The sequence below is a fragment of the Actinia tenebrosa genome, unplaced genomic scaffold, assembly GCF_029948245.1.
Source record: "Actinia tenebrosa isolate PJP-AT-01 unplaced genomic scaffold, QUT_ActTen_1.0 PGA_scaffold1__47_contigs__length_23844297, whole genome shotgun sequence".
Taxonomy (NCBI): domain Eukaryota; kingdom Metazoa; phylum Cnidaria; class Anthozoa; order Actiniaria; family Actiniidae; genus Actinia; species Actinia tenebrosa.
Window position 1 is genome coordinate 4,189,726 of NW_028292578.1, and position 12,568 is coordinate 4,202,293.

Consider the following 12,568-nt stretch of genomic DNA (forward strand, 5'->3'; position numbering starts at 1 on the left):
AAGAAGCAATTGACGCTGATTTAAAGTGGAAAATGATTAACAGTGTAAGGAGAATAGCCGGAAACAGCTTTGCATTTGAAATTCAGCCTTTGCCAATTTCTTTAGCACACAATAGAAAACCAGACCAACTGGATGTTGGACTCAATGAAAAGTATTCGGATTTTAACGAAAATTATTCAACATTATTAATAAATTCAATTGAATGTCGTACACAATTGAACAGCGATCATGAAAACCTTATGGGATATCTCCTTGGGTATAAGTGTTTAATAAACAATATTGGTAGACCTAGAGGAGGTAGTGAATTCTTGTACAATGTGGCCCTATAATTTCTTGCACAGATAAAACGTTTTTTTTTTTTGGGGGGGGGGGGGGGGGGGGGCATGATGTGCATGCACCTTCAATGTTTACGACATATTTTCTTTGCGTCTTGATAACCCTCTGTTCGACGCACCAGAATATATTTGCTTGTAATTCACCCTGCTATTAAATGTTTGTAGGTCCCATCACGCCACTCAAACTGTTGCCATAAGGATACCAATCAGTCGGGCTGTACTCTGTGATATATTGCTTCTGTTTTACCTTCACATTTTGCTGAATATCGAGCAGCAGTGAATAGAAAATCGCTCAACCTTAACAAAACAAAGATTCATAAATAAGAACGTGCGAAGCTTAAAGTCCTGCAGGAAGCAGTTTTAACTCACATCTTGCAAAAAGGTCTTTCACTCCACATGCACTATCAACCCACAACACGCAACACGCAACACACAACACACAACACACAGCACACAGCACCCAGCACACAGCACACAGCACACAGCACACAGCACACAGCACACAGCACCCAGCACACAGTACACAGCACACAGCACACAGCACACAGCACACAGCACACAGCACACAGCACACAGCACACAGCACACAGCACACAGCACACAGCACACAGCACACAGCACACAGCACCCAACACACAGCACACAGCTCACAACACCCTACACACAGCACACAGCACACAGCACACAGCACACAGCACACAGCACACAGCACACAGCACACACCACACAGCACACACCACACAGCACCCAACACACATCACACAGCATCCAGCACCCAGCACACAGCACACAGCACACAGCACACAGCACACAGCACACAGCACACAGCACACAGCACACAGCACACAGCACCCAACACACAGCACCCAACACAAAGCACCCAACACCCAGCACACAGCACCCAGCACCCAGCACACAGCACACAGCACACAGCACACAGCACCCAGCACCCAGCACACAGCACCCAACAGCACACAGCACACAGCACACAGCACACAGCACACAGCACACAGCACACAGCACACAGCACACAGCACACAGCACACAGCACACAGCACACAGCACACAGCACCCAGCACCCAGCACCCAGCACACAGCATCCAACACACAGAACACAGCACACAGCACACAGCACACAGCATCCAACACACAGCACACAGCACACAGCACACAGCACACAGCACAAAGCACACAGCACCCAACACACAGCACCCTACACACAGCACACAGCACACAGCACACAGCACCCAGCACCCAGCACACAGCACCCAATACCCAACACACAGCACACAGCACACAGCACACAGCACACAGCACACAGCACACAGCACACAGCTCACAGCTCACAGCACACAGCACACAGCACACAGCACACAGCACACAGCACACAGCACACAGCACACAGCACACAGCACACAGCACACAGCACACAGCACACAGCACACAGCACACAGCACACAGCACACAGCACACAGCACACAGCACACAGCACACAGCACAGCACACAGCACACAGCACACAGCACACAGCACACTACACACAACACACAGCACCCAGCACCCAGCACTCAAAACCCAGCACCGCAACACACAGCACTGTAACACACAGCACCCAGCACCCACACGCCACACGCCACACACACCACACGCCACAATTAGCCACCTGCAACACCAAAACACAAGTTGATTGTTACTGTTTTTTATCAATAACTATTACCTGTTTAAGTATCTCCCAACAGCTGGATCAACACTTCCATTCTGCACAAGAGGAACAACTCTATGATCAACAATAAATAAATAAAAATAATATTTAGAGACTACCACCTGTGCATGTCAGGGAATAGCTCTAGGCTTTGGATAATTGCAGCCCAAGAGGGAATCCCTCACAAAACAAAGCAAAATGAAAACAAAATTTACTGCAAAATTTGGTTAGCATAATAAAAATGCTAGTTTTATTGTTGGTTTTTTTTTTGCCATACCTTCTTTCTGTTTTTCTGCATAGTGTTCTTGCCACATGTAACAAGGCACTGCTCTTCCCCCCTGACTAAATTATAAACACAGAAAATATATAGACATAATGATTTCATTTAATTCTCTGCAAAGAAAGCTGTGTGTACCAATGGCATCAGCACCATGCTGCATTTACTAATATCAAGGGTAGATCCAGGAACTTTTATCTGCAAATGGGGGAGGGGGTGGCATAAAAAGTTGGCATTATATATCAAACTTATTGGTGACTATATGCAAAATAAAACCAGAAAAGGTCCAGGGGCGTAAGCCAGGCCCCAATTAAATTCTTAAAATATGGTTTCCAGAAATGAATTTATAAATGCATCCCAAATTAAAAGGGGGGACCATAATAATAATTAAGAAGAATGGGTATCAGTACACTTACTGGAAGAATAAAGTTTTTAAGAGGAGGAAGCTGGTTGTGGTAAACATCAATCCATTTTTCCAGTTCTGGTATGTATCCTTCGTTAAACTCTGTTTGTTCTGAAAAAACAACAAATCAATAATATTTTAAAATGATTAGTTATAAAAAAATTTTAAAGGAAGGCAGGAATGCTTGAAATGCATTGGTTTTAGAGTCCAAAATACAGTAACTTACTCAATTTTCTTTCTCTTGATGTGTCTCTTGGAGTTGCAATGTTGGAGCCAACCTCTTGTAGAATACACTGAATCTAGTACATGAGGTAATGCAATTAACCATACAAACAAAAATTCTAAAATACGTAATTTTATAAATAACAATGGTACCATTGTAAAACTAAATAATGTAAATACAATTGTAAAAAAAATATTAGTGGCCCCTATATCAAGCTGACATCCTTTAATCAACTGGAATTTCCTAGCTTTGGCAATGCAAATTTCTTCCATATTTACTGTAAAAAAGCTTTATTCAACCAAAACCTCTATTAGTGGAAAATGACACTAATCAAAATGTTTTCACCTTCAATACAATATCAATAGCATCTGAATAAAAAAAATAATCTAAAAAAATTGAAGGTTTAAATTATTATGCTCTCTATTAAGCGAACACCAGACATGAATATAGCAAGTACCAGCATGTATCTACTTTATGGACAGCTTACCTTGTCTAGTTTATTGATAAGATCCTCATGTCCTGAATTTTCACAAAATTCCTTGGCAACCCTATTTAGAGGACATGTATTTTAACATTGAGCAAAAACTGAACATGATAATGGTATTAATTTAATATTTTACATACTGGATCTGCAGAGAGTGATTGATCAGTCTCCTGAGACAGATTATAAGCTTAACAAAGTCAGATCCAATTGGAATTCAGATATGTTTGATATTTATGATTGATAAAAATAAGACTATTCATGGTTTTTTACCTACGTCATCATGAATTTTTAAAGCGTAATTTCACATCATAATAAAAGAAAAGTTTCATAATCTCGTACGTCAAAACTATGCATACTGGTAAAATTTCAAGGTTGTATAGCATTTTGTTGTGGAATTATAGGCGAGTAAACATGGCACAATTTTTAGTAGAAATAATGGAGTGGCCATATGTTGGTGTTCCAAGTTGGTACTTACCAATATGGTGGACGAAACTTCAATGGCTTATGATAATGGAATATTCAATAAATTTGAATATGTTTCACTTAAATATACTTTAAATAGAGTTTAAACATGCCTAAGGGAGAATCTTCCAACTATGGTAAATTATTTTGATATTTTCATTGCTATTTAGATAGGCATGATGGTATTGCGTGACACAAACTCAACCTTCATAACTCAGGATGCAAACATTGAAATTATTCAAGATTTTTTCTTGTGACTTATAACACTGATTTCTAAAACATAATTGAGAAATGCCTTTATACCATGCATAGTTTAGATTTTGATGTTCTGATGACGTCATGTGAAAACCAGGAATTGCCAGCTTAGTTATTGTAGTAGCCTTGTGTATGGTGAGGAAGTGTAGCAATAAATTTGGTGTTAATTACAAATCATTAAATGTATGTACATAAAAAACAAATTCTTATTGAAATATAATAGATTACCCAATATGTGATGAAAGCTCATCATTGGTACCAAGTGCTTCAAAAAGAATATCAGTTTTTGGTAGTCGTTGCCCACCAAAGGTACTGGAAAATCCTGAAAACCAGTGTTTTTAAAACATATACAAAAATGGTCTTATACAGTAAAACCCCGGGTATAAGAACCTAAAATTTAAGAACCTGTCAGGCTGAAATTTTCACTTGAAGCACCCTTCACATAAGAACCATTTCAGGCTGAAATTTCAAAGTAGGTTCTTAATTTCCAAAGATAAACGGTCAATCTGTTTTATTTTCTTATAAATAATAAAATACAGTACTCTGTATGTTAGAAAGTGCTTACACTGTGTCCATGAAATAAGACGCCCACCAGGGCTGTCAACCCCCGAGATATTCAAATCTGGAGAATTGATAGGGAAGGGACATGACGTCACAGCGCGTCAAAAAGGGCACGAAAAGAGGTCTTTCGCTTGGTAACATTTGATGTGATTGGTTTATTTCTGACCAATCAGATTATCGCTTATATCACAATGGCCTGCTTGCAAGAACAGCCATGAGGAACGTTTTGATTTTGTTAGCGATATAAAATAACACAAACAACAGGAAATAATTGGAATTTTATGGTTGTGAAAGTCTAGTCTCACAAGACAAGAAATGGTCAGCTTCGGGGATTATCTGGGAGATTTGATACTCTAATCTGGAGACCGGGAGACACGGTCCAAAATCTGGAGACTCCGGGTTTATCCGGGAGAGTTGACAGCCCTGGCCCACCAATACAAGTACAGTCTTTTTCTTACCAAAAATTAAAAACCCATTTAAGAACCTAGATAGCCTGATTTCTAGTTAAGCACCATTTATGTAAGAACCTTTTCAGGGTGACTTGGAAAAATCTAGGTTCTTATATGTGGGGTTTTACTGTATTTTAAGTGTATTCAACACCATCCTTGCCCCATGAACACTCTTTCTACCTCATTCACTGTCCATAAGGCAATGCGCGCAGTACCCTATAATTATAACACCTTCCAACAAAAATTACTAGCTATAAGGGTAAAAAATGGATGCACTCCAAATTAAATCCAGGATTTTCTTTAAATACAAGCTTATGTAATATATATACCAATATTAGCACAGCTCCCTTTGGTTTCTCTAAGGTTTGACTTTGATGGAGGAGGTGAAAGGAAATGGAAGAGGCCTAAGGGGAGGAGAGGTATTTGATTTTTAATCAAATTTACTTGCATAAGCCATAGAAAATATGAACAAAAAAATCCAGCTAGTAGAAAACCATTGAGAGGTAAAAGTAAAAATCAAAGAAAATGCGCACGCCTTTTTTAAGGAGTGCAGTAGTGGGGGAGTGCAGGTGGGGGGGGGGGGGGGGGGGGGGTGATATTGCACACACTGATATAAGACTTAAAAATAACAGATAAAACAATGTACTAACAATATTATTGTATTATTACCTTTGTCTCCTGTTCTGGTGTAGATTCTTGGACCTGGTTCTTCTCCTGAACTATTTGGAACAAAAAAGAACACATTTAAAAAATTTTCCAGTTGCAAAATTTAAAGAAATTTCATTAATTAATAGTTTTGAGCAAGTAAACTTAAATGTTGTGTTCGAAAGAAAGATTCATATTCTAAAAAAATGTACCTTGAACATAATCCCTTCGTCATGGTAAGAGCTTGTTTTCTTAAAATCAGTGAAAAACTACGAGAGCCACTACGAGCAATAACAGCCGCCATATTGGTACCACAGGTAGTCCAAGGTTAACGCGGTGCGCAAAGCATGACCGGAAAAAAATACCAGAGCTTGAAAGAAATATTTGTTTCCGTGTCTCTGTTTTCTTGTAGGCACGTTTATTATATACACAGCTATTTTCATAAACATGCTCTTGAGTTGCACGCTGAAATTTGGTTTTCCACTGCCGTCAATCAAACCTAATCAGTCGGTAACTTTCATATTTTTGAACTAAAAATAAAAACTTTAACTTTAAACTAAAAATCTAGAAAGAAGGCTCCTCTTCCTGACATCGGTTTCGTAAGCTTGGTTGACATTGCCCCTATACTGCTCGAGACCACGCTAAGCAGCCCCTGCTCTCAAGACGCCGCCACTAAAGTTTGAATGTTTTTTTTTAGATTTCGAATTTTTAGTTTTGGGTACTGACTAGATTTTTAAAAAATTAAAAAATCATAAAGAAATTCAGTTAGTTTGTACTCTAAAACATCTCCGTTATAATTGTGTAGTATAAAATTTAAAACAGAAAATCAGTTATGAATTTTTGAAGATCAGAAACAGATTTGTTAAGCCTCCAGCCTCGTATATGCCCCCTATTCTAGAGTCAATTCCTTTTCTTGCTTCGTGTCTCGTCAGGATCAAATACTGTACTTTAGTTTTCATTTTAACAACACATTGGTAAACATTATGTGTATACTGCGCATGTCTAAGCAAATGCCTAGATCTCGACTGCATTTTCATACATCCCAAAAGGGACAAAGAAACAACAGGAACCTTGTCATCTTAGAAACAAAATCTTTTTCGCTGGTCATAGCATGTAGGACCCCCCCCCCCCCCCCTTGCTAAAGACCACCATGCTGTCCCTTTTTCACATCTTGGGACACTGGTGCGAAGCTAAAACAAAAAGGGGTTAATCATCTTTGGCAAGTAAGCTCACGATTGCCGATAGTTGGTGAAGTTTTTCTTTACAAGTCGGTGTAGAAATTCAAGTCCAAGATCTGAGATTCACAGTTCAAGATTCGAGGCTCAAGATTCTCAAGACTCAAGAATCAAGATTTCTGAAGTCAAGAGCTGGAGTTGTATCCTCCTTCCCCGGTTGGATTATTCCCTAGGTTTGTCCTACTTCGACAACCTAGGAATATCCTTCAAGGGCCCTGATTATTAATATTTTTGGTATATTATTTTTTGGTCAAATATGTTCTCTGTACATAGGCCAAATACATTGGAATTAGGGCTTCCACGTCAATTACAGAGGCTTAGACAGCCGGTCACCAGGGATGAAATTATTTCGGCCATTGGAAAAGTTCTTGGAAATGAATTGCGTACTGCCATAAAATGTGTTCAGGTGTCCAATACAGGTTATTCTTGTAGAGTAACGTTTAAGGAGGAATCTCATAGACAAAGGGAACAGTTATTTACGAAAGGAATCTATATTAGGGGCTGTTTTTGCTTTTTCAATGGGGTTGAATCACCTCAACAAGTTGTGACGGTTTCAAACCTCCCTTGTGAGGTGGAGGATGACGACATCAAGGAATATTTTGAAAAATATGGGAGCGTAAATCAAGTGGTGAGAAATTTAGATAAATTTGGCTTTGAAACTGGAGATAGACGGCTTTTTATAACATTAAATGAGCATATTCCTAACGAGTGTTCTTTTGGACCCGTTTATTGCTCATATTAGATACCGTAGTCAACCATTATGTTGCTTCTCATGCAACTGGTGGGGACATTCAAATACAAGATGTCCCCTAAAAGGTGTCTGCAACCGCTGTGGTGCGCAAGGTCACCATTCTTATGCTTGCTCGAAGGATCTTATTGAACCTCCTCGTTACGCTATAGATCGTCCAGAAGGACAGGACTTTCCACAACATCCTGCTCTTTCTCTCCCAGAGGAATCTCAAGAGTTGACAGAAAATATATCTCAGTCAGGTGTGATCACTGAAGTTGTACAGGAACCTACAGATTTGCGTTCTTCTTTGCAAAAGGATTCCTCCTCAGAAGTTATTTCTTCGCAACCGCTTTTTCCTAATCCTTCTTCTCAGGATTCTCTTCAAAATGTTGAAGTACTATCTCTGTCGTGTGATTCTAACTCTTCAATTTCCTTGGGAACATCTTTGTCCTCTCCTTCATTTAGTCATATGGTCAAACAAAACACGACGAAGGAAAAACCTGCTGAAGGGATGGACATTTGCTTTACTAATTTACGTAACCTCAAAAGATCTGTGGATCCAAAGGAGGTTATTACTCAACGTTCTAAAAAGAAACCCTAATTTTTCTTGCGTATTTATATAGTTATCTATATTTCTAATCATATATTGAAGGATTTGTATTGAAGTATGAATTGTTTACGTAATGTCATGTGTTATATGAATAATGTTACAAATAATGTTATGATTATTGAAAATGTTGAAATTTATGGTTTATTAATAAGCAGTTATTCAGAATATTGAAACTATCATAAATACTTGTTGATTTTTGTTTAAAATGAGGGCTCTCACTATAAACATAAATGGTCTGCGAGAGTATGTGAAAAGAACAACATTTATTTTTTGGCTGTCTTCCTTATTTCGCCCGCCTGATATTGTGAGCATCCAAGAAACTCACTGTATTTCACAACAAGAACTCAATAATTGGTTTGATAATTCTCCTTATCTAGCTTTTGGAGATTTCAACACAAAGCATTCTGGTGGTACTGCAATTTTGTTAAAGCGTGCCTCTCCTTTTTCTGTACTTAAACAGTACTCGGGTATCAATGGCCACTTCACTTATTTAGATGTCCAATATGACTCTTGCAAAGTTTCTATCGTCTCCCTGTATGCTCCCAATCACAATCCTTAAAGAGATGGTTTTTTGACACAAGTAAATGATAGGCTTGATCCTACGTCTGACATTCTCCTCTTAGGGGATTTCAATACGGTTTTTACACCTATTCTGGATCGTCGATCCTTTAATTCTGTACTACCTGCTAGTTATGACAGTGTTACTGTCCTTCCCATCTTATTCCATGAAAATCGCTTGATTGACATTTGGAGGCACTGTCATCCTAGAACCAAAGAATTTACTTATATCAGTACTAATGGCATGGCTGCGTCCCGCATTGATATGATCGGACTTCCATTGCGTTTTGTTCCTCATGTTTCTGAGTGCAGTATTTTACCTTGTCCGCATTCTGATCACTCTGCTGTTTTCCTTGATTTCATATTGCCTGAAGTTCCACCCAGAGGCCCTTATTTTTGGAAACTCAATGTTAGTATTTTGGATAACGATGCATACGTGGAGCTCGTAAGGGACTTATGGAAGTCCTGGCAACCTCAGAAAGAGTCATGTACGTCATTGCTTGTTTGGTGGGATATAGGTAAAAGAAAGATCCAACAAGCCACCACTAGGTTTTGTTCCAAGTTATCTTTCAAACGACGGGCATCCAGGCATTTCTTGGAAGCTCAAGCAAGATCATTAAAAGTTCTGGTAGATGGGGGAGATCTCTCTGTTCTAAATCAATACCATAGTGTACTCAATGAATTAGAATTGTTTGATCGTGAGGCAGCCAAGGCGGCAGAAATAAGAGCTCGTACCAAATGGACTGAAGAGGGTGAGAGATCCACTTCCTTTTTCTTCCGTATGGGAAAGAAGAATAGGGCCAACAAAATTATTGATCTTATTCTAGATAGCAATGATCAATACGTTTCTGATCCTGAGAATTTGAGGCAGGCTTGGTTCTCTTTTTACAAGGGTTTATTTACTTCACAAGAAACTGATGAAACCATTGCAGATGATTTTATTTCTAACTTGGAACGTAGAATTCCTTTAGAAGTGAAAGATGTGTGTGAGGGTCCTTTGACCATGAAGGAATGTCTTGAGGCTCTTGAGGGGATGCCGTCAGGTAAAACGCCTGGTTTTGATGGTCTTCCCAAAGAATTTTATCTAAAGTTTTGGGATCTCATTGGAAAGGACCTGGTAGCTGTACTTAATTATGCCTTTAGGTGTGGTGTACTATCAGTTTCTCAGAGGAGAGGGATTATAACGCTCTCATATAAAAAGGGAGATAGATTTTTGATGAAAAACTGGCGTCCCATCTCCCTATTATGTACAGACTACAAGATAGTTTCAAGATCAATCGCGGGCCGTCTACGAAAAGTGATCGCTTATGTTGTATCTCCTGACCAGACCTGTTCGGTACCTGGCAGATTTATTGGTGAAAACATCAGGCTTCTTCAAGATGCTGTTACATATGGCAAAATAACTGATTCACCTCTGGCCTTATTGTCTTTGGATCAGGAAAAAGCTTTTGACAGGGTGGAATGGTCCTACATGCTCAGAGTCCTTGAAGGCATGGGGTTTGGACCTTCCTTTTGCTCGTGGGTACGCTTGTTCTATACTGGACCTCAGTCTTCGGTATTGGTAAATGGCTTCTTTACACCTTTTATAAATTTATCGAGGGGTGTAAGACAAGGTTGTCCACTGTCAGCGCCCCTTTACGTACTGATTGCCGAATCTTTAGCGTGTCGTATCCGTGCGTCAATCTATTTAAGAGGTTTGGTTCTTCCGCACCCTGATTATGAACCAGCACTTATTTCCCAATACGCTGATGACACGACCCTGTTATGTACAGATGACGATGAAATATCCACTGTCTTCTCCATCTATGAGGAATATGAAAAGGCATCTGGGGCTAAGATTAATAAAGAGAAATCTAAAGGGCTTTGGGCAGGCTCTTGGAGAGGTCGTAGTGATCCTCCCATTGACTTGCAGTGGTCTTCAGACAGTATTCCTTGTCTTGGCACATGTTTAGGAAATGATGATGTCTCTCACCCAAATTGGGATGGTCGCTTAAACAAACTTTCTAGTGTGCTAGATTCTTGGAAACATCGTAATCTTTCCTATTCTGGTAAGGCTCTTGTCCTGAATGCACTTGGCATGGCAGGTCTATTGTTTTGTCCCTCAGTACTAGCCATGCCAAACTGGGTCTTGGCGCAAGCTTCCAAGTGTACTTTGGATTTTTTTTGGTCGGGGAAAAAGCATTTGGTGTCACAAAACGTTCTTTTCCAATCCACCACTCAAGGTGGGTTTGGTTTAATTGATATACAATCAAAGGTGCGCGCACTTCATTGTCAGTGGATAAAGCGGTGGGCCCTGTCCCCATCGAAATGGTGTGCTTTCTTCTCCTTTTTTGTGGAGAAAGTATTTGGTGATGATTTACGTTCTGTTCTTTCATATCCTGCATATTATCCTTCTCATTTACTACCGGATTTTTATGCCTCACTTTTAGATGCTTGGGCATACGTCGGTGGCCATTTCTCAGTTCAATTGAAAACTTTTGCTATTCTGCGGTCCTCTGATGGTAGTGCATTGTCTATCTCATCTCTTACTACAAAATCTGTTTATTCAAATATCATTGAAAGGAATGTTATGCTTCCTAATTGCGTTCTGAAATTTCGCCCAATCTTTGGCGAGCTCTATTGGACAGACACATGGTCACAAGTGAACATTATGCCTTTGGATCGTCAAGTTCGTGATCTATCGTGGAAGATTTGCCATGGAGTGCTCTATACCTGTGATCGACTTGTCAAGTTTGGTATGAACATTGCTGATCCTTCATGCTTTTGTGGACATCCTTTGGAAACTCCAGTTCATTTATTCTTTGAATGTAACCTCATGCAAGAACTGTTACTATGGGCTCAGCCCTTATTTCTGCGTGTTACTCCCTTGTCGCCATCCCTTCAATCTCGTCATATGCTATTTGGATATGACAATCATGAACGGCAGATTATTCCACCTGTTTTTTCCTATTTTCTTAATCTGTTGAAGTACTTTGTGTGGTTGGCTAGGAATGAGTATTGCTTTGAAGGTACTCTCCCTGTTACCTCTGTGGTTAAAGCAAAGGTTGTGAAACGACTTAATATCCATCTGCTCTGTTACTCTAAACGTTCGGTTAGTCGAAAATCAAGGCGTTTTTTCAACAGATCCTGGAATGTTTTGGGAAAGTTTTCTCCGGATATTACTGTTATAACCTGGTCAGCCTAAAAGTAGTTTTCTTTGTCTTCTTTTCACTTGTACTTGTGTAACGTTTATGCAAGGGAAAACGTTGTGTTCGCTTGAATAACCTATGAAGTGTTTTGATGAGTATAATCCTAGGTAGACCAGGATGATACTCTATATGTAAATGATGTTTTGATTATCTTTTTGTATTAGTGTTTATTGTAGTAATCTGTAGTGCGTAGGTCTACAAAAGGGGGCGGGGCTCATCACCCCGGCGTGTCTCTGGCGTCCATGTAGGACCCCCCTTGCTAAAGACCACCATGCTGTCCCTTTTGCACATCTTGGGACACTGGTGCGAAGCTAAAACAAAAAGGGGTTAATCATATATGGTCTAGTGGCCGACTTACCTCTCCCTTAGGCTTCGGCCAAGCTCCCTGATCAGTCATTATGGATAGCGGTGTCGGGGCCGAAATCTCCTGCATAGCCGTAAATGCTTCGCGC

General features: G+C 39.8%; 1 protein-coding gene across 1 annotated transcript; it reads right to left on the bottom strand.

Annotated features, from left to right (window-relative positions):
* Positions 1–228: 228 nt before the first annotated feature.
* Positions 229–6,104, bottom strand: LOC116306016 (corrinoid adenosyltransferase MMAB). The gene is made up of 9 exons (XM_031716045.2): positions 6,008–6,104; positions 5,820–5,869; positions 4,369–4,462; positions 3,427–3,487; positions 2,943–3,015; positions 2,730–2,827; positions 2,314–2,378; positions 2,052–2,111; positions 229–632 (listed from the first exon to the last, which is right to left on the bottom strand). Exons 1-9 carry the CDS (start codon positions 6,097–6,099, stop codon positions 542–544), a joined length of 684 nt encoding a protein of 227 aa, XP_031571905.1. The 5' UTR covers positions 6,100–6,104; the 3' UTR covers positions 229–541.
* Between the last annotated feature and the right edge of the window lie 6,464 nt (positions 6,105–12,568).

Bases quoted from the DNA above. Each gene is read 5' to 3' on its own strand.
- LOC116306016 (XM_031716045.2), bottom strand. From the start codon at position 6,099: ATGGCGGCTGTTATTGCTCGTAGTGGCTCTCGTAGTTTTTCACTGATT. The intron at 2,828-2,942 runs GTAAGTTACTGT...TTGTTTTTTCAG, and splicing joins ATCAAGAGAAAGAAAATTGA to AACAAACAGAGTTTAACGAA. The intron at 2,379-2,729 runs GTAAGTGTACTG...TTTATAATTTAG, and splicing joins TTAAAAACTTTATTCTTCCA to TCAGGGGGGAAGAGCAGTGC.